Source organism: Carlito syrichta, unplaced genomic scaffold, assembly GCF_000164805.1.
Source record: "Carlito syrichta isolate Samal-C Ts95f unplaced genomic scaffold, Tarsius_syrichta-2.0.1 Scaffold301531, whole genome shotgun sequence".
In the NCBI taxonomy this organism is placed as follows: domain Eukaryota; kingdom Metazoa; phylum Chordata; class Mammalia; order Primates; family Tarsiidae; genus Carlito; species Carlito syrichta.
In genome coordinates this window covers 884,210-906,211 of record NW_007245627.1, presented here as the reverse complement: position 1 = coordinate 906,211, position 22,002 = coordinate 884,210, and the positions used below count along the sequence as shown (strand labels likewise).

At 39.4% G+C, this 22,002-nt stretch overlaps 1 protein-coding gene across 10 annotated transcripts in view; it reads left to right on the top strand.

Annotated features, from left to right (window-relative positions):
• Positions 1 to 22,002, top strand: part of PTPRD (protein tyrosine phosphatase, receptor type D) — a 416,835-nt gene that overhangs the window by 213,026 nt on the left and 181,807 nt on the right. For 5 of the 10 annotated variants that reach the window (XM_021710781.1, XM_008054812.1, XM_008054811.1 and 2 more), the window contains exons 5-11: positions 304 to 312; positions 1,021 to 1,038; positions 2,634 to 2,744; positions 4,133 to 4,144; positions 6,156 to 6,425; positions 9,141 to 9,722; positions 19,526 to 19,659. In XM_021710781.1, coding sequence (XP_021566456.1) covers positions 304 to 312; positions 1,021 to 1,038; positions 2,634 to 2,744; positions 4,133 to 4,144; positions 6,156 to 6,425; positions 9,141 to 9,722; positions 19,526 to 19,659 — 1,136 coding nt within the window. The remainder of the gene's footprint in view (positions 1 to 303; positions 313 to 1,020; positions 1,039 to 2,633; positions 2,745 to 4,132; positions 4,145 to 6,155; positions 6,426 to 9,140; positions 9,723 to 19,525; positions 19,660 to 22,002) is intronic. The other 5 variants (XM_008054813.1, XM_008054814.1, XM_008054818.1 and 2 more) reach the window with 5 other exon arrangements.

Here is a 22,002-nt window from a genome sequence, read left to right as displayed (position 1 = left end):
TTTTGGCATTGGTAGTAATATTGATATAGACTTCTAAGTTGTTTAACTGCCTGTCTTCCCAGAGTTCTCAGCTTTTGACTTGTCCTGTGATGTTAAAGCGTCTTGTTAACTGCCTCTTTTGCTTGTTGTCAGCAGAATTGTGTAGATTAGCATTCTGTTATTGTAAATAAAGAATTAATTATTCACATGTAACATAGATGATTTAGTATATAAAGCTTTAACTCTGAAAAAATTGTGCCAAATTATAAGGAATATAATAATATTTTTATGCTGTCTTTCTTCTCTCCGTATTTAAATCTCCAGAATCTATTGGTAAGTGCTTAGTTCTGAAGCGCACTTCACCCCCACTAATTTCCATATCCAGAATATTATTATTATTATTATTATTAATAAAATGCATGGCATGCATTTTACTAACTGTCAGTGTAGACACCAGATCTCTGTAGTGGCGCACACACGCACACCTCCACAGAACTGTTATCGCGAGAACACTGTATAGAAATAAAATAGTGCACAAGTTATGTCACACAACTGCAGCATAGTAAGTAGCATACGATAGCCAAGCAACAGGGTTTGTTTCTAGTTAGTCAGTAGTATTTTCTGTAACAGTATATATATAGATATACACCTATCTATATATATACTTAAATAGATTAGCCAGCGTTTTCCTAAACTGCCTTTACAAAATATTGTGTAGTTTTTTTTTAAGGGATATGAGGCCTAAAAGATATAATCCTAACCCTACATGACCCCAGACCTAAGAACCCAGTTGCTTCTCTAAGAAAGGCAATGCTGCCTGTTGTGGTCTTTGCCCTCTGTGGTATAATGCAACTTGCTTTTATGATCTAATACAACGATCTAATATATTCCTGTTTTGCCAGTATAGTAATTCAAGTTTCTTTTAAGACCTTATTTAATTCTGTAAACCTAATTTAATTCTTCTCCCCAGCCCTAGCCTCCTTCTTCTCGTACTAATGCTTCTTCTTTCTAATCTTATTTGCATTCATATTATCCACCCAGGTGGTACACCAATAAGAGGTAAGAGTGCTGAACTAACGTTCACAGAATGATCTTACTCATTCTTTCTGTCCTCTCATCCCTGTCATCTTTGTCCCGTTTTCAGACTCATCCCAGTAATGTTCATCGACTTTTTTTTTTTTTTTTTCCTTTGTACGGTTTGGTTATGATCCGTGACTTCCATATTGTGAACTTTCCTTTCCTTTTCCTTTTCCTCTTTGTTTTGTTCATTTCTTTCTTTATGCAAATGATTATTTAAGTTGTGATATGCTTCAAAGAAAGCATATCCAGGTCTTTAGACCACAGACCAGTCACAGCGTACCATCTGTCCCTCTTTTTTTCCTTTTCTTCTTCTTCCTTTTTCTTTTTTCTCTTTTTTTTTTTTTCTTCTTTTTCCTTTTTTTTTGTCCAACCGGAGAAAAAAAAAGATCATTTTTTTCTTCCTTAGCTGTTCTTGTTCTGGACCAAAGCCAAGGTGGTCTGGAGAACAGTGGCAGACATGCAGAAGACAGCCCGGAGCGTCTGCTTTTTGTCTTTATCTTTCAAAGGGTTTTTGCTTTTGTTCTTCGATTCTTTTTTCTCTTAATGTCTTAAAAGTCAAAGAATGACTCTCCTTTCCACCTGATCCCACTCGCCTACAACCTGACAGCAATGCTTTTTTCCCATTTCTTTTTTTCTTGGATTACTCGTCTCTGGATTTTTGGATCTTCGGTCCTTCAGCCTGTGGAAACAAAAGGTGCTCAGTGTTCTTGGTGGTATGTGGTATCGCTGGTTTTTCATACTTTGACTCCGTGTGCATCTCTTTTGTAATTCTTGTTTTGTATTTTTCTTGGGGTTTTGTGACACCACACTGCTAATCCCACTGGTGGATTTTGATGGGTGTCTTAGGGGATCCGTCTCGGGGTCCTCAAGCAGTGGTTGGTTGGCTCTTCCTTGGGGCACGGGCCGTGCCTTTTAACTTTTTAAGATCTTCTAATTCAATTGCTCTTTGTTTTTCAGCATACGTAATCAATGATTGTAAGTCGTGGCAAACTGTCTTTCTTTTCTTACAACTCTGCATGTCTTAAGGGAGTTTTGTTTCTTTAAGTAACATTTTGATAATTTATAATGACTAATTTTAATTTTTTTGCTTTGTGCAGCCTTTTTGTGCTCGCTGCGAATTTTTGGCTTTCTTCGACAGAAGACTTTCTTGTAAACCCAGCCTGGTTTTTTTTGAGCATACCTATCTTTTGCGCCACTTTTGGTACCAAAATGAAACAAAACAAAACCAAAAATTAATCTTTTGTTTTATTTAAAAGCCATACTTCCTTGAAGCAGTCTCACCCATCTTCATTTTAATAGTCTAGGCAATAAGAGTGTTAATTATGACTAGAGGTCTTGCTTGGGAAAAGAGCTATTGTTTTCTTATGCTAGCATTGATGATGTCAGAAGAAATAATCTCTCTATGTTTTTCTCATCGCATCATTTTCTGTCTGTGCACCTTAGCGAGAGATTGAATCGACGTTGAGCCGACCTTCACTTTGCAGGGCTTTGCATATTGTTAAGAGGTTTAGCTTTCTGTCCCGAGAAAGCCTTCTCTGACCATCTCTTTGGCAATATATTTTATATCCATACAGGAGCCCTTCAGATCGAACAGAGCGAAGAGTCTGACCAAGGAAAATATGAGTGTGTTGCCACCAACAGCGCGGGCACTCGCTATTCCGCCCCTGCCAATTTATATGTCAGAGGTAGGAATGACATCACCCGGGCATGGCTTCTTCATTCAGGCTCAGGGGGAGATGAGACACCAGAGGGCCTGCCTTGGCATGTCAGTGGTTCCCGAGCCCCTTCGGTCAGGGTTACGGTAGCTGAAGCAGCTTAGTGACTGAGAAGTAAAGTTGCGAAATGCGGTGTTGCAAGAGAAAAGGCAACTCTTGGGTGTAATGTGTCCCGAGGCTTGAAGTTTGTAAGTATATGTGCATTTTTACATCTTGGTTTCTATTTTTACCGCACTGATTGAACTGTGCCTTGCCTTGGTTTGAGGTTTTCTTCTCTTTTTTTTCTGCTGCTTCTCTTCTGTTTCCACATTAAACCTCTGAAATAATTGCTTGGTGTGCTACTAATCAGTTCTCTGCAGCTCCAAGCATAAAGGTGTTTCTGTCTTCATGACCTCTGTTGCTGAGCCATAAGGTGATAAAGCTGCTGGCTTGATTAAAACTGGTGCTATGTGCCAATAGCGCAATTGTGTTTCCTTCCTTTTATACTTTCTGATTTGTAGACATATAGCATTCCAGACGCCTATCTGTTTATCTGTGCATGCACACGCATATCATTTAAAGAATTAAGACTTACTAAGAAATTTGACTTTTTTCACTTCTGCGGAACACCGATCGCATTTTAAGAAATAGCATGAGTTGTCCCAGGAGCAAGAGTGAATTCTGAGGAGACAAACCTATCTTCTCACACAATAATGTAAATGAGTAAATGCTGAGCTGATGAATAGCCGTGCCCTTCACTTCAGCCAGCGAGAAGTCCTTCCGCTTCCCCGGAGTTTCGAAAGCCAGTTCCTGTAGTTTTTTTGGCCAATGGAAATGTTTTGTTCTGGGTCTCCGTGTCTGTGAATCAGCACAAAAGGTGTGGGTGGCAGTGGGCCTAGATCAAAGACCGAGAGGGCTTTAAGTTACAAACAGGATGGGTTCCCTTAAGAAAATATCTAGCTTGATTTTGAAATTTTTGTTAGAGTTAATTTTGCTTCCCTGGGGATGTTTTTCTCTCCTTTCTTTCTATGGAGTCTGGGGTGGGGACCTGTGAAGAGACCTGTCTCTCCTCTAAATTCTTCGGAAGCCCTTTAGTCCTTTTTCTCACAAGGGTGACCTCCTTGGCTGCATGAGGCATGTGTACCTTCTCCCGTGGAAAATTTCAAAATGATGCTAGCTATTGTTTCTAATACCGTGCTAGTCCCTGAGACACGGCTCACTTTTCCAGCGGAGGTAGAAAGGGTGAACTAGAGCGAATAAAGATGTTCAAGTAGCAGTTGAAAGCCTTGATATGGCCTTTTTACTCTCTCTGTGTTTCCCTTGTTTTTCTCCTTTCCTCATTTCATTGTGTTCTGCATCAAACCCCCTACATCCCTCAGAGCTGCGAGAAGGTTGGTGTGTTTTTTACTTTTTACCCACCTTACAAAACTATTAATTAAACCAATAACAAAGAATACAAATGAAATGAATGTAGCTGCATTGTGGTCTTCTTTTGGTTAATGGTATGTCTTAGCAGAGAATGCCCTGGCCGTGGCTTCTGGTGCTTGCTGGTGGTGTCTAACGGTGCCGGTGCATGGGGGGAGAGAATGTACCCGGGTGCATGGAAACTGGTAACACTTAACTCTCTGCGGTCCGGTGAACTTGAACTTGGTCAGTGTTCCTGCTTTCCTTCCTGCTCCCCTCTTCCCGTCTCCCTCCGCCCCGCCCCCCACCTTTAATTTCCGTCTCCTGGGATGCCTGCTGCCCACAGAATGACTTTTTACAGTGGCTCCCCTCATCCCAAGCATGAAGACTAAACTCTCCTCCATTTTCCTCGACATGTCCTCTGACGCCTCAGAGCCACACCGGCTCCTGCTTGCTTCGTGTAACCTCTGTGAACTGGCTGCAGGAGGCATGCTTAGCTCTTCTCCTCCCCCTCCTACGACTGTCCTTCACCCACGAGGCCATCGCAGTGAGGCCGTCGCAGGGAGCCCTCTCAAATAGGCGGAGGTTTATTGCCACCTTAAGCACAGCCGAAAAGTTTTCAGGGCAGAGAACGAGCTATCTTCTTCGCGGGGTCGTGAGGTTGTTTGTTTACCAGTCTGTTTGCACTTTTTAAAGTCACTTTATTATCTGTATTTAAGGTGTACTCCTAACGACGGCCCTCTAGATCTAAAATTCTCATGGTATAACACTTTGCCAAGGAAAGCCATTTATCACTCACCCCCTCTGTGTACCCTGTCCAAGTCACGTGTACTTAAACACACATAAGCATGCAGGTTTTCTGAAGCAGGAACACTGAACTGTAACTGCCTGGTGATTTCTTCTGTGTCACGTGGCTTCGATATGATCTCTTCTCTCCGTGTCAGCCCCACTGTGTGTTTTATTATCATGTCCCCCCGTCCCGGTGCTGGCATACAAAGCCCTTTGCTAGATCTTGTTGTCATTTCTGTCGTTTTACCTTGAGATGCGAGTTGAATGGAATCCCGGATGTGAAACACCCAGCTCCCTTCCTGAGTTTGCGGCCCTTGTCTTCAGCGACCCGAGCTTAACCGCCTGTCTTCCCACTCCCCAGCCCCGTCCCCCTCTGAAGCCTCGTCGTCTCACTCGTGGCCCTCCCCGCCCGCCCCCTTTCGACTTAGTTCTGTTGGCCCCTTGCTTCTTCTGCTGTCACGGTTGCCCTGGACTCAGCCCTTCCCCCGGGCCCCTCCGCACGAGCCTTGAGATTCCATCTTGTGCATGCCCTGCATGATCCAGTCCAGTATGTCTAGAGGGGTCCGCCTGTTTCCTCTTCTGTGACTGTAAATCGATATGTATGTACATTTCTGTGTTTGTTCCAGTGTTAGTGTGAGGTCTTGAGGGGGCATCCACTCTGAATCTGAAAGCAAGCAAAAAGTACGCTTTCGGTGTGCTCTAGGTGATGTTTTCCAGGGCTGGGATGTGACAGTGTGGTCCCACACTTACATTCACGTCTACTGGAAGTACACAGCCCTGAAGTTGGTTTTGGTACTCAGCTTATGCAAGCTGATGGCCTTCCAGTCCCACTTTTTTGGCATATACATGCATGCACAGAATCATTGCGATATGCATGCACGTATATGCCTTTGTGTTTATCTTATGCATGATGTTCGTGTCTTGTGAGTTTGTAGATAGTTTTTTGTGGGGCCCTTGTAGGTCTGAATCAACTTCTGAATGATTGTGTCTAAGATCTCAGTGACTAAACTGAATAAATTCTTCTGTGTATACACACACCATACTTGTATGGTCTGTATTATCCACAGTTTTTTTTACGTTTTGTTTTCAGACAACCCACAATATGTTTCGATTGTTGAATTGTGTCTGTACAGTGCATGTCATGTGTTTAACGATCCGGTTTTTTCTTGCCTTGTATATGTTATCGTCTTCCTTTGTGTTTTGTTCCAGTTCGCCGCGTCCCACCAAGATTCTCTATCCCACCCACTAATCACGAAATCATGCCAGGGGGAAGTGTCAACATCACCTGTGTGGCTGTGGGGTCACCAATGCCGTATGTGAAATGGATGTTGGGGGCAGAGGATCTGACGCCTGAAGACGACATGCCAATAGGAAGAAACGTCCTAGAGCTGAATGATGTCAGACAGTCAGCAAATTACACCTGTGTTGCCATGTCGACGCTGGGTGTCATTGAAGCAGTAGCCCAGATCACTGTCAAAGGTATGCCCGATGGACCACGCTTTGAGGAACCGGGTACACTGAAGCCATTTGTCCAAGGCCTCCAGAAAGCCCGTTCTTGAAATTCTAAAGTGATCCAATCCATTATTCAGTGTTTCAAATGTACATAACTTAATCACATTCGTTATTTATAAGATACACATCTCCAAGTGGGCAGATTCCTTCTTAACAGTATTTGACAACCTACATAGAGATACCCATCAAAATATCTTAAAACAGGCCAGGCCCAGGCACTAACCAGATGGAACTAGGAATGTTAGACATGGTTGACCATCAGGGTGGGACTGGTGTATACAGGCTTCATACTAAAGCAGAATCTTGATACCTAAGGAAAACCCAAATAAGTGTTAATAAATGCTGAAAATCCCTGAAGAGAAAGGAAAACGAAGAGAAAGAGAATTGGAATCAGCATGGTCTGACAACAGATGTTTTACATTTTGGTGGGCCCTACCATTAAAAATCAAAATGTGAGTGGCTTGATGTTCCGTTTCAGTTGTATCTTTCACCTTGCATAGATGAGTGCTCAAGAAATGTCCTCTTCTTAAGTATAGCCAAAGTACTATATTCCATGAGCAGTTTCGAATCAAAGAAAAGACAATGCAACTATGTGGGGATACAAGTTGTATCTTACCCAGTGTTTACGCAATTCTAGAAAATGTTTGCAAATCAAGTCAGATGGGGTTTTCTGCAAATGTCTGTAACTATTGCAAAATGAACACAAATGACCTTTTCTTTCTAGGAAGTATGACTTAGAAAAACCCAACACATATGCCATGATTGGCATCATATCTCGAAGCTTATATATCAAATGTATGCCACATAAAACCAATACAGGCATAAGACCAAAAGTACACATGGTCAACATTTGTGGTCATTTGAAATAATGTTGCATTGTATATCCTTAAAATAATAGACATACTTGAACTTACTCATATACTGCAGACCCAAAACCTGTACTGTACAATACAATGTGACTTAGCACAACTAATAATGTCAGCTAAATGTCAGTAAACACAACTTTAGTTAGCAATATTTTTATTTGCCTTGAACGTTCAGGAAGACATGGAGGAGAAATCTGGATCGGCCACTTCCTTGAAAAACGCCAGGCCAGAATATTTGAACAAACGTCCTTTTATTATTATTTTCGGTAAATTCCCTTGGCCAAATATTATCATTCTGTAGTTCTTTGAGTAATATGTAAATATTGAATCACCTTTTTTTCATTATTACCACCTCTGCTGGAAATATTTGAAGGCTCGCTGGAGATCTTGAGGAATTCCAAAGCAGGTGCCCCGTTAAACTGATATCTTGTTCTCCTTCTTATCTTCGTTTTCCTGACTCTTGCCACCTCCCTGCCCTTTCCACCTCGAAAATAAAGAAATAAAATATAAGGATGAGTATTAAAGGCACAAAAAATAAAGTCAACCAAAACAAAAAGAACGGTTTGACTCCTTTGGTCCTTTGACAGTGCTCCTTAAAACCTACTCAGTGCCAGGCATTAGAGATTCAGCAGGAAGGAAGGGGTACCAGTTTGCTGCTGCCGGTAAGCTGTCATCGTAGGGGTGTTATACTTTTTGCCTCTGTGTCAACAAAAGAACAGGAATACCAGTGGGATGATTACACGACTGTTACCTTCTGGGTTTCCTCCAAAAAGTGAGCTGGTAGAAGTTCCCTTTCTAACCTGGCATCACTGCTTTTCAGAATCGTTGTTTAGAGCAAGACATTCAACTATGAGGCCACCGATGAAGGTGGTTTGCATCCTTGATTGGTGGTATTTTGAGTTCTGTTCTTCTGCTCAAAGGAAAGAATTGAATTTCTGACAGTATGGGTTTAATTGCAAATGTTTGCCTTGTAGCTATAATCTTAGATATTTCTGAGGTAGAATTTAGGATACCTATTATTATAACAATAAAATACATTGAGCAGTGATTTGGGAAGATGCCTTAATTTAGTTTCTTCAGCATTTTTTAAATATTAAGAAAGAACATTGATTTGAAATTTCTATTTTTTTGCCTTAAAATTCTTAATTAAATTATGTAGTAAAAATTTAGTAATGTTACCTATGTCTTACAACCATATAGATATTGTTCTTTCATAGCAATTTAATTCTATTTCAGTGTATTCCACATTTTTTTTTCAGCTGCTTATTGGTTAAGGTTATATCATGTATTTATTGAAGCAAGGGCCTAATTGGCCAAGCCTTTGGTATAAGAGTAATAATCACAACTAATGTTTTTTGAGGGTTCCAGATACATTCTAAGAGCATTAGTGGATTTAGTTCATTAATCTTTGCAGAAAACCCATGAAATGCAGTTACTCAGCTGTGCAACCTCACTTCAGCAATACAGTTTTCTCCATTTTTCATGAGGAAATTGAAGCAGAGAGAGGCTAAGGAATGCATTCGATGTCACTTAGCTAATAAACGGGGGATTTGGCTATAAGCCTGAAAACCCGCTATCAAGCCCTCCCTGTAAAATGCGACTTGTGTCACCCAGGGGTGTTTTACGGCACTTCTTGAGCCCTTAGAAAACGCCTCTCTTCCGAATTTCATTGAGTTAAGTCTTTGGTAGATCCACAGTCCACCTAATTAGATCTCCAGAAGATACACAAGGCTGTCATCTCCATAGTAGCGTGCGTCGACGTTGTAAGGCGGTGGCGACGATGGGTCTCACCGAATTGCCTTCCCTCCCTCCCAAGCCTTACCCAAGCCTCCAGGGACGCCCGTGGTGACCGAGAGCACGGCCACAAGCATCACCCTGACCTGGGACTCCGGGAACCCCGAGCCCGTCTCCTACTACATCATCCAGCACAAGCCCAAGAACTCGGAGGAGGCCTACAAAGAAATCGACGGGGTGGCCACCACGCGCTACAGCGTGGCCGGCCTGAGCCCCTACTCGGATTACGAGTTCAGGGTGGTGGCCGTCAACAACATCGGCCGCGGGCCGCCCAGCGAGCCGGTGCTGACCCAGACCTCGGAGCAGGCGCCGTCCAGCGCCCCGAGGGACGTGCAGGCGCGGATGCTGAGCTCCACCACCATCCTGGTGCAGTGGAAGGAGCCCGAGGAGCCCAACGGCCAGATCCAGGGCTACCGGGTCTACTACACCATGGACCCCGGCCAGCACGTCCACAGCTGGCTGAAGCACAACGTCGCGGACAGCCAGATCACCACCATCGGCAACCTGGTGCCGCAGAAGACCTACTCGGTGCGGGTGCTGGCCTTCACCTCCATCGGGGACGGGCCTCTTTCCAGCGACATCCAGGTCATCACGCAGACCGGAGGTGAGCGGGTGCCGGGTGGGAGGCCGGGCAGTGGGGAGCACACAAGCAGGCAGCGCAGAGCGGGGGTAGCACCCACTTCCCTTTTTGAGGCGTGGGCTTCCATCTGGAGGGCTCACGAGGACGTCTGGAAGGGTGGAAGGCTGAAGCAGAGGGCGGCCTGGTGCGTCCTTTTTTAAGATTCCTACCAGAGCGACTTAGAGACTTTTCTGGATGAGATAGATGGATGCCTCCCCCATGCACTTTTCTGAGACACCGCGCTTCTAATACTAATTACTCCAGGAGCGTGGTCTCCAAAAATTAATTTGTGTAGGATTGGATGGTCCAGGATACAGTTAAAAATAAAACTGTTTGCCACGAGGCCTTGGCTAAATGGCTTATATTTTCCAGAGGCGACTTGCTTAACAATGAGTATTCTCTGAATGGCTTTAATTTCTGTTTTTCTTCGTGTGACCTCAGTGGATGAAGAAAGACAGTTCTAAAATCTCAAATTGGGCCAGGCAGGGTGGCTCATGCCTGTAATCCCAGCACTTTGACAGGCCGAGGTGGGAGGATCGCTGGAGCCCAGGAGTCTGAGATCAGCCTGGGCGACATACCCAGACCACATCTCTACACAAAACTTTTTAAAAAGGAATTGTCAGGGTGTGGTGGCACACACCTGTAGTCCCGGCTACTCTGGAGGCTGAGGCAGAAGGATAGCCCGAGTCCAGGAGGTAGAGAATGTGGTGAGCCATGATTGTGCCACTGCACTCCAGCCTGGGTTACAAAGTAAGACTCCGACTCAATAAAATAAAATAAAATATCAAATTGAACTTTCTAACCCAATTCACTCATTTTACTGGATGCTCGTGCAGACGCCAAACTATTTTATAAAGAAAAACTTGGCCCTACCAGTGGTTTTATTTTCCTAAGAGGATATCACTCCTCTTTGGCCTTTGCAAGGCGATCATTTTTGCCTTGGGCTGGGAATATAAAATAACAGCTCTCTGTAGAAATGTATTCTTGAGTGTCCGATAGCTACTTATTCGGCTACTTATTGTGTTGGCACCTTTTAAACTTGCATTAATCTCTAAATGTTTTGGCAGTGGGCCATTGGCTTGTTCTGAGAATCTACATAATAACCATATGATTAGAAACAACATGTATAATCTATAAGCATTACTCATTGCTAATCCTGGCAGTGAACTAACGAATTTTCTCAGATATCAGAACTAGATCATATCTTCCTTATCTGGTTTCACTGATACCTGTGTTTTGCTGAACCACAGACTTGTTTTCATTTCATGGGCTTTAGAAATCGTGTGACCAATATGTTTACCCATGTGTCCTTGCTACTAGGAATCTCAGAGCATATTTACAACCTGCCTGAATGCATTGTCTTTTCGTCTTGTTGTTTGGTTCTCACTGGCTCTTGCATGGATTTACTATTTTCTCTACTACATTGTATTAAAGCTAACAAAAGTGTCTACCACAGTTGTACTAAAAACCATCCATATATCTTTTCTACATGCCATTTGAATTTCTATGTTTATTTGCTATATTAATATTCAGGAAAATACTGTAGATTAATTTTACCGTAGACATTTCTCGTTGGAAAATGTAGAAATCTGTGAACCTCGTTCTACTTTTTTTTTTTTTTAATGACATGCGGTCAACTGTTAGGAGATTATTTTATATTATACTATTTCAGCAGCTACATAACCATTGAAAGATGTTTAGAAAGGACATTGGCGCTTCCATCCCACTTGGAGCTTTTAAAAATTTTTCAGTGATATTTTTAAAATTCCTTGTCTTGGAATAACATAACCAGGGTTTGAATCCCAGACTGCCATTTATTAGCTCTATGCTCTATGACCTTGGTCGAGTTACCTCATCTCTTAGAACTTCTGTTTGCTCATCTATAATAATACTACCTTGTGAAGTGTGATAGTTATGTTTGTTTACTAGTCCTGCTGGAAAAAATGGCCACATACTAGGTGATTTACACAACAGGAAACCGTTGTCTCACAGTTCTGAGGCCTAGACATTTAAGATGTTGGCAGGGTTGATTCCTTCCAGGGGCTGTGAGGGAAATATGCTCCATGCCTCTCACCTTGCTGGTAATCTTTGTTGTCCCTTGGCTTGTCGAAGCATCATCCAGTCACTACCTTTATCTTTGCGTGATGTTCTCCCTGTAAGCGTGTCTGTGTCCAGATTTCTCCCTTTTATTAGGGCACCAGTCATACCAAATTCGGGGCCACCCTTTATGCCTTCATCTTAAGTGATTCCGTCTGCCAAGATCCTATATTGAATTAAGGTTACACTTTGCAGTACTGGGGGTGAGGACTTAAAGCTATGAATTGTTGTGGGGTACAACTGAAGTTATAACAGAAGATATAGATTAGATAATAGATAGAAACCTTTTATAACTTAATAAATAAAATGTAGTCATTATGTGTTAGCAGTTAACACATGCCAGGCACCATGCTATGAACTTTTCATATGTTTATTTTCACACAATTTGGAAGATGTGGAATTATTCCATTCGCCAATGGGCAAATTGAGGATCAAAGGGGACCAAAAGTGATTCAGGAACTTTTCTTAGATCAGAAGCTTACTAAGTAGAAAGGCAGAATTTAAATCCAGGGAGCCTGGGTACTTTTGATCACTATCATCTTTCAAATTAATAATCTGCTTATATTATGCTTTTAGTGTTTTTGTGCCCACTAAGTATATAATAAGTGGATAGCGGTAGGAGAGAAAAACACATTGTCATTTATTCATATCTTTGTTAAGAATTATGTATAATTTACTCCTGAAACACTTGAGGTTATTAGATTACCCCAGTGAAAAAATGCATTAGAACATTCAGATGTGAAAAAATAGTCTATCTAAAAGAAGTGGAATAACTTTTTTTAAATGAGAGATTACTATGCTCAATCACTGAATTTGGCTCTAAGCTTCATAACCGCCAGTGTAAACATAGAAATCTACAGTGTTTCTCATCTTTATTTTCTGATTACAGGAAGATCTAACTGTCTAAGAAACGAACTTTTTACTAAAGCTAAATTTAACCAAAACTTGTGAATCCTTGAGAATCATGGGAATCGTTGTATTCAGAACGGGAATGATAGACACTGAGACCTTCAGTCACAAATTATTGAAAAATATAGAAGTGATGTTTAAGTAGATAAACCATATTTTGATTTTTTTATTACCAGTGGACATAATATGACATTGACTCATAACGTAGTGAAGGTGATATTGTGAGACAGACAATTGAGTAACTGTGATTTGGGAACTCTGCTTTTAAGAGGTCCGATTTAATTTAATGTCAAAACTCAGAAAATCTAGATGAATAGACCATGGATCTATTAAAAACAGTTGTTTCTGCTTCCTGTTCACTAACTCTGTTTACATTATTTCCAAGAACCTTCCATAGTAGTTGTGCTTTTAATACCCATTGATTGAGAAGATATATAGTGATATACCAACTTTGCCTGCCAAGATCAATAGGCTAAGAAAACCCTCCAGAATAGCACAGTGATTTGATCTGTTCTATAGGCTTAATGAACATAGCCATTGGATATTAGTAGATACCTGCCAAACACACTGATGTTAGTTTTGATATAATTAATGCTGAGCTGTTCCTTTTTCTTGTTAGACTAGTGAATTCTTAGGATCATTGCTTGGCAAAAACTTAAAACCATTATGAAATAATTATTTCAGAGAGGTTATATAAAATTAAAGGATATGATTATTTTCACTGAAATTTTCTCTTCTAAACCTACAACAATTTACAGTGAATATGTATTACTTAAGTAGATTTTAATTACATATACACTGAAGTGTACATTTGATGTCTTCAGTGTCTGAAAGGTGCTCATTTCATTATCTTTAATTTCATGACAGTCACATTTCTAGTTTTGTTTACAATCAGATTTGAAAGAAAAAGTATTTAGGAACAAAATGAGTTTAAGAGGGAAGTCTCACTTTTGATCTTATCTAAGATGGTTGTCTCACGGATCGATACAAATCAAAGATTGATGTAAATGTGTATGTTTCTGGTAATACAGACTACCAGAATATGATCTATTTTACAGTCAGTCAAGAGAGTATTTCTCCTTGATTGTGAATATAGATACAGTTGACTATATTAAGTAATTTTAAATGGTTTTAAATATGAAAAAAATGTTGGTTAAGATGATTATTAACAAAAAATATATGGGCCAGTCTTCCAAGTTTTTCCATAGCTCTAACTTCTGGCATTGCAGTCACTTGCAATTAGCATTGCACTTAAAATTATGGGAAATAGATGGCCATTGACAAGGGAAGTATTTATAGTGGACTTGAAAAAATATATGTATTTTTTCTTCTAGAAATGGGGCCCCACTCTGTTGCCCATGCTAAGGTTTAGTGACTTGACCATAGCTCAATGCAGCCTTGAATTTCAGGGCTCAGGCGATCCTTGCAAGTTGCTGGGACTACAGATATGTGGTAGCATGTCTGGCTGAAAAATGTTTCCATTATTAGGAAACACATTCAAGAAGGAAACGGAACATCCTATAGTTTTGTTTTATAGAAATAATTATAATAAGAACATTGGGTAACTACATTTTACAGAAGTACAAATAAACTCTCTGTGAAAGAAATGTAACAAATTACATCTTAAGCCTAATGCATTACAGTAAATGTGTTGTATAATAAATGTTGCTTGATATCCATGCTAATTGGAGGCATTCTAAATCTTAAATCCTAATATGTGTCTTTTTTTCCCTAAACTTTTAAAATAAAAAGTTTATCTGGCCCCTTATTCTTCTATAAATTTAATAGAACCTTGGAAAAAGGCTACTGATTTATATGGATATACCTTAAAAGCATAGGCCTTCAGAAGATAAAGAATTGTATGTATTTACCAAATAAAAACTAATGAGTAGTATCAACTTTAAGCATTTTGGGAAAGTTAATTCTGCTATAAATTCTGGACATTCCAAAAGTGTTAAAACATAAGCTATGACATTTAGAGACAAAGTGCTTTATGTTTCCAGAACTTTATAAATCATTTCATTAGTATATGTCAACAGGCTTATATAAGCAAAGTAGAATAAGGCTGCTTTCCAATAGCCAAAATTATGTGGCCAATTTAAATGTTTTCTCTGAATAGGTTTAGCAATGAGTAAGAGAGCACTGGATGTAAATACAACTACAATAAAATTGGACTTTTTCTTATTTATATTTTATGACAGTAGGAAGTAAGATTTGTGCAGATGCCAGGGTACTAAGTGCTTATTTAGTCAATGATATATTTGTGGCACTTACAGATTAGACTCCTTGTTTTGAGTTTTGTTTTGTGTTGCTATCACTATAATTCTGACTGTGTTTTTATTTTTGTTATTGTTGCCATTTATCATGCTAGATAAGTACATTTAAAAATATGTACCTTATTAAAGTATTAAATATTTTAGTAATAAAATGTTTTCTAGTATCTTTGGTAATTGTTCATGTTTATAATATGGCAAGATAAAATGGTTGTTTATCAGAGTAACATGTGCCAGCCTTTCTTTAGAGATAACCCCTAAACTTTACTCAAATGTTCTTCCCTTCTAAGGTACCAGCATTTCAGATAACGTGAAGGATTTTCATTTATTATTTAGCCTTTTTTTATCCTTTTTCTGAGTTGCCTTCAGATATTTATAGAGTATAATTGTAGCAATACTCAAGTACTTGCCATTTATCAATGGGATTATAATTCTTCTTTTAGGGACTTGATAGCTCAGATTTCTATTTCCTTGTGGACATTAAATAAGTAATCAAGAGGAAGGGCATACCTTTATAGTATATAAGGATTTCTTAAATATAATTCTAAAGAAAAATCTGCACTTCCATTTTTTATTCTGTTTTCTTTCTTTTTTTCTTTTCTTTTCTTTTTTTTTTTTTTTTGAGTCAGAGTCTCACTCTATCACCCAGGCTGGAGTGTAGTGGCACACTTATGGCCACCTCAGCCTTGACCTGCTGGGCTCAGGAGATCCTTCCACCTCAACCTTACAGGTAGCTGGTACTACAGGTGTGTGCTACTATGCCTGACTAATTTTTTTGATACATTGTAGAGACGAGGTCTCACCAAGTGCCCAGGCTGGTCTCGAACCGTTGGGCTCGGACAATCCTCTCGCCTCAGCCTCCCAAAGTGCTGGGATGACAGGCTTGAGCCACCATGCCTGGCCTGTTTCTGTTTTCTAAGTCTGGTTCTAAATTTGGCTTATGGTTACTCTTACATCTCCTCTTTCAATGTAGGGTGAGTGCGCTTAAGGTTCTGGATGTTTTGTTTTTACTTCCCCAGGAGTTTTCCAGAATCTCAGATTCTCTTGTGAAACTTATGTATAGTTAATTGGTGAAAAAGGTGTTATGACACAGAAGAGTTCTTAAATAGAACTCATGAAGAATTAGTAAATGAAGGTGAGAAAATACCAGTAAGGAAATGTGATGTGTAGGTGATGAAGGCATAAAAAAATAAATAAATATAAGTAAACATTTTCTTATATAAATGTGTATATATAAATATAAATATGTAAACAATATGCGGAGAAATCATTCATATAAATGTAAAACAGATGTTCCCTAGTTACAATATTTGGGATAAAAATTTAAATGGCAGATAATGAAAGTATTCCCTGTGTCTTCAAGTGGTACAGAAAAAACCAATATGACAGTCTAGAGTCTCCTAAGCATTTTCTTGTATACATATATCATGACCATGAGGACTAATATGTTTGAGAATTTAGAAATAAATCCACTTATTCCAAAGCTCTTTTTCTATTCTTTCGAATTCTCATCTTCATGTTGGTGGTTTCAGACACGACAAAATGAGTCTGAGGAAGCAGTGTCTTTAGGGGGTTCCTCAATTCCCAAGTGTCTAAGCAGTGGCCCCCTGGAGCCATTTACAAGCCTAGAGTGGGATTGAATAAAGAGATAATTTAAGGTGCTGGTCCATATGCTGACTCTAGCCTGTAGACACATTTTTGCTTCAGTGTTTTTTTAAGTTCACTTAATTGCAGCCAGTAGAAATAGAAAGGTTTTACCTAGAAGATTCATTCCCAACTTCTGTGGAAGAAATCAACCACGTATCACGAGGCGGCAGTCTGCTGGCACTGAACCTGACCTGCCGTCCTTCAGGTGGGGCAGGTGCGCTCCAATTGGTCCTAGGCTCCCATCAGACCCCCTTACTCATCTAAATTATCTGCCTGACACCTCTAGGTGTTTCTGTTTCCACCACAAGTTTAAAATCTCGTACATGAAGTGACCCTCCAAACCGCTTCAAAAGGAGGACACTGAAAGAAAAGGAGAGAACCCCCTAAATATTAGATGGGGAGAATTACTATCTAATTGTCTACCCAATACTTACCTTGAACAAGAGTAAAAAGGGCTATGTACCCTCTGGGACTTAAGATGCTTATTTAATTCATTATTTAGAAGGTAAGGACTCTTAATAGAAACAAACAGAATTAGAAGATCAGATGAAGCCTGCGTCACTAAACAAGAAAGAAACATTGAGACCAACTGGGAATTTGCTCAAGACAAATTAAAAGCAAAAAGTAAACAGTTTAAGTAAGAAAAAGTTAATTAGGTTTTCAATATGTTTTCAATCAATGTCAATTTATTATTAGCATTAGACAAGGAGGAAATGCATAGCAGGCAATTATCAGCCCGGGAGCAGCCCTGCAATGGTGTTCCTGTTTCTCACCCCTCAATACTGGATTCTGATTTGGTTTGAGTTAACACAGGCTTTCTCCTTTCCCAGACTTGTGGAAGTTGGGAGAAAAAAGGAAGCATCTAATACTAGAGAAACACAAGTGACTGCATACCCCTGCATATGTGTGTATGTTTAGGCTGAGAAACCCTCTGTCACCTGAATATTAGAATCTAATCCTACTTTTCCCATCTATCTGATCATCATTGGCTCTCATGGTCGCTCTTGCCAGCGCTTTTGGTCTTTGACCTTTAGAAGTAGTGCATTTTCCGTTTGCTTTGCAAGTTCCCTCTTTGTCCTTATTCTCCCCTGTCCCTCCTTCCCTTGCTCTGTGATCTTTGATCTTCTTTTGTCTCCACCTCTCAATCTAAATGATTGTATTAGGACTCCCTCTCGGCAGGGACTGGAAAAAAAATGACACTCCGTTCAGAACGTAAATTCCCAGAGGCATCAAATTAATGAGAATCTCAATGCCTGTGATTAAGAGAGAGAGAGAGATTGATTGATTATTTGTGACCTTAAGCTTCAGTTCAAACATGAGTGCTTGAACACACACACACACACACACACACACACACACACACACACTCACACTCACACTCACACTCACACAAAGTCACAGTAGAGGAGCGAAGTGGTCATAAGGAATCCTAGAAATCATCCTTGTAGATCCCTTTTGACTTTTATTCTTCCTTTACACAAAAGGCCTTTTTAAAGCATGCGACAGAGAGATGACTATGAAAGGAAAAGAAAGCAATACTTTTTATATTTTCATAGTCTCTTTTCTTGTGAAAATGATACTTCAAGAATTGTTCTAAAAATTCCGATGTCATGTATTAGCTAGAGATTACACTACATTATATGTGTTTTAGAATGTTTTTACTCAAGTTGCCAAAAACACGCTTCAGATGTTTTTCCCCCTACGATGCAAAGTATTATTGGTCTTTTAAAAAAATTAAATATTCCGGAATTCTCATTTGAACTTGTGGGAATGTGGATGTGTGTTCGGCCACAGCACATTGAGTCATGTCATAACATCAAGGATAATAATCAAAACATTAAACAACCCACAAAGCATGCACACCAGCCAATCGGGGAGGACATTGGGCAAGTGCAACATAAGATTAGTTTTGCCAGTGACACCCTGACACACCTCAGCCTTATAGAGGACAACCAAGGGGATAAAGTGTCGACTAGGAAGCTTGGGTTAGTAAATCTCGTTCCGGTACATTTGAGTAAGATGTTTTAGACTGAATAGACTTCCCATTCTTTGTTGCACTGAACAGATAGTTTTTCCAAATTGTCTGTTCCACATTGTCTGTTAGCCATGTACAACATGAGAATTATAGATGACCTGTTAAGTATATTTCTGATAATAAGTGTGTTCTATAAACTTTTAAATTTGTACAGTAGTTTAGCTGCATGACACTAGGGAGAATAATATGTTTGTGTAAGATCTGGTGCCTTAAATCATTTAAAGTAATTTAGGGATTAGAAGTAATTATTTGTAAGCGATAGGATTTTTTTTTTTTTTTTTTTGCCTTTTTACCCCTCTTTTTCAAAATATATGCTGGTAAGAAAAAATGCTAGGTGATTCTGGTTGCCTGTAGGTTTTGTTAATGGAGTAAAGGTAGAATTTTATAAACCTAATTGGAAATAATTTTGAATGTTACATGTAATGCTAGAAAATACGTTCCCAGTTATAAATTACAAGAGCTTTTAGGTATTTGGCACATGTTATGTTTTTGGTAACATTTCAAGTGCTTTATATAAATTATATGTTTATTGCTAACAGCAGTATTATGAGGCTAATAACTGAATTATTCTTAAAATTGAACTCAGAGGCTGATGTAGTCTATATTTGTTGATTCTACTAGATCTTATTTACTTTATTAAAGGACAAGGACAGTATTTATAACATTGTCTTGCCCTCTTGGAGAAAAAAATGGGCTGTATACAAAGAGGTGAGCTTGGACAAGTAGATGTGGACACATTTTGAAAGGCTTACTTGAATGCACTAATGGAAGAATTTGTGAACACTCATGGTGTTGCTGAGTTCGGTCCTCTGCTTCTCCGTTTTTAGTACCAGGGCAGCCGCTGAACTTCAAAGCAGAACCTGAATCTGAAACAAGCATTTTGCTCTCTTGGACACCTCCACGTTCAGACACCATCGCCAGCTATGAACTCGTCTACAAAGATGGGGAGCACAGAGAGGAGGTAAGACTGGGCTGCTCCCCTACCTCGTCACACTGGGCCACCACGTTTCTTTTGTGTGCCGACCCAGACACCTTTTGAAAAGAGTCCTTCATCCAAAGAGGAACCTGACCCCCCCCCCAAGAAAAACCCCACAAAAATCCAGACTAGTATTTGGAGGCTTTGGGAAAAAGCAAAATTAGGTTTCCAAGTTCTATGGAAGTACCGGGTTTGTAGAAGAGTCAATGCCCAAATGATACAGGTTCTTTTTTCTTTCTCCTCTGCATTAAGGCACTGGGGAGACGCATAGCTAAATTAGCCCTGTATGTGAATGAAAGTCCTTGGCTAAGATGAACTTGTCCACACTGATTTCAGAGAGATTCCCCTTGCCCAACTTCTATTTGTATGCCAAAAATTATTCGATGTGGATGTGAGTATACATAAAGTTTGAGCATGTCATGCAGGTAAAATAGCAGTAGCTTGTAGAAGATGTGAAAATGATTGACAGTCACTGAAAAGAGAGGTGAAAATATAACAAACATGGCTATTAATAGGCCTTGGTCTAAGGGTTTCACACTCATTAACTCATTGATTCCTTACAACGGCACCACGAGCTAGCCTCTATTATTCATCTACTCCATGTATAATAAAATAGAGGCACAGAAAAACAGGTAAATAATGTGCTCAAAGTCTCACGCTAGTGAGTGGGAGTGCTGAGATTTGAATCTAGGCACTCAGATTCCAGAGTCTGTATTCTTCATCGTTAGAGTCTACTTACTGCCTCTTGAGTGCACTTTGAATATTTTATAGAAATCGATAAGACACCGCTAACATTAGGACTACGTAATAGTAACAAATATGTCTCTTTTGTCATTGAGAAATCCAGTAGGAAACATTAGGGCGACAAGAGTTAATGGCACTGTATTTGAAAACTCCATTCACATAAGACATTCTATAATACCTCTTAGAATTCCTATCTAAAAGAAACTTCACAAAGCTAAAAGCCCTTAAGTTCTAATAAAGAATATCTTTTTTAAAAAACTCACATGCTAAATAAACTATTATTGATTAACTTGTGGTACATTATTTTGAATGCTTTAGTAAATTAATATGTTCTTATTATTGTATCTATTTGAATCGAGCAGAATCTCCAAAGAAAAGGTTTCAGATGTAGTGTTTTTACATTTAACTTACAAAGCCAATATAAATTAAGCACTCGAAAAGCTATATAAGTAAAATGCAGATATGACTTAAGGTACTTATGTTATAGCTTGAGCTATTGGTGTTTTTTATAAGGCATAAATCAGCATTAAATTATTTTAAACCTCTAACACCACCTCTAAAATAAATAAGCAAATGAATACAAGGAGTGAAGGAGAATGAAAATCCTTTAAGAATATATGGATGTTTGAATGTTGGCATAGCTTTACAATTGTTATTGTTTACCTTTTTTTCTTATTTGGTGGATCTAAAATTTCTAGACGCTTTTGCCATATGCAAGCCAGAGCACCCTAGGGATGTTTTCCCGAGTTCTACATTTGAATTCCTCTTGACTGATTTGTTCGTGTGAATAGCAAACGCTATTTGATAAAAAGCCCTTGGATTACTTATGCTATTACTAGATTACATATTTACTCATATTTTATGGTTTACTATAGGCTAATGGTCAACCCAAGATTGATTACTCATATATGCTATAACTTTGCTATAATGCAAAGCCAAATTTCAAGCATGGGAAGGAAGAATTATGGCATTTGATTATAGAAACCTTATCTCAGAAGTCTTTTATGTCGTGGCTGTAATCCCAGCACTTTGGGAGGCTGAGGTGAGGGGATTGCCTGAGCCCACAGGTTTGAGAACAGCCTAGGAAACTTGGCGAGACCTCATCTCTACAATAAATCAAAAATCAGCCGGACACAGTAGCACATGCCTGTAGTTCTAGATCTTGGAAGGCTAAAGTGGAAGGATACTGGAGCCCAGCAGGTTAACAGTGGGGTGGTCGTGAGTATGCCACTATACTCCAGCCTGGGCAATGGAATTAGATTCCAACTCAAAAAACAAAGAAGGAAAAGTCTTTTATGATGATAAAAGTTACATAGAGTTTGTAAATTAATTTTTTTCTTGCTGTGGGTTCTGTATTCCCACAAAGAAAGATTGGAAGTTTTCCAATTATTTTAGATCGGCATAGAGTAGCAATATGGTTTCATAGAAATTATTTGGCTTTCTTTAGTGACTACCATGTAATTTTTATTCCATCAGAACTTGGAAATTTCAGATCTCTTTAGTAGCAACCTCTTGTAAACCGTCTACTTATTACTGTGCTACTTCTGGCTGTATTTTTTTTTTTTTTTTTTTTTTTTTTTTTTT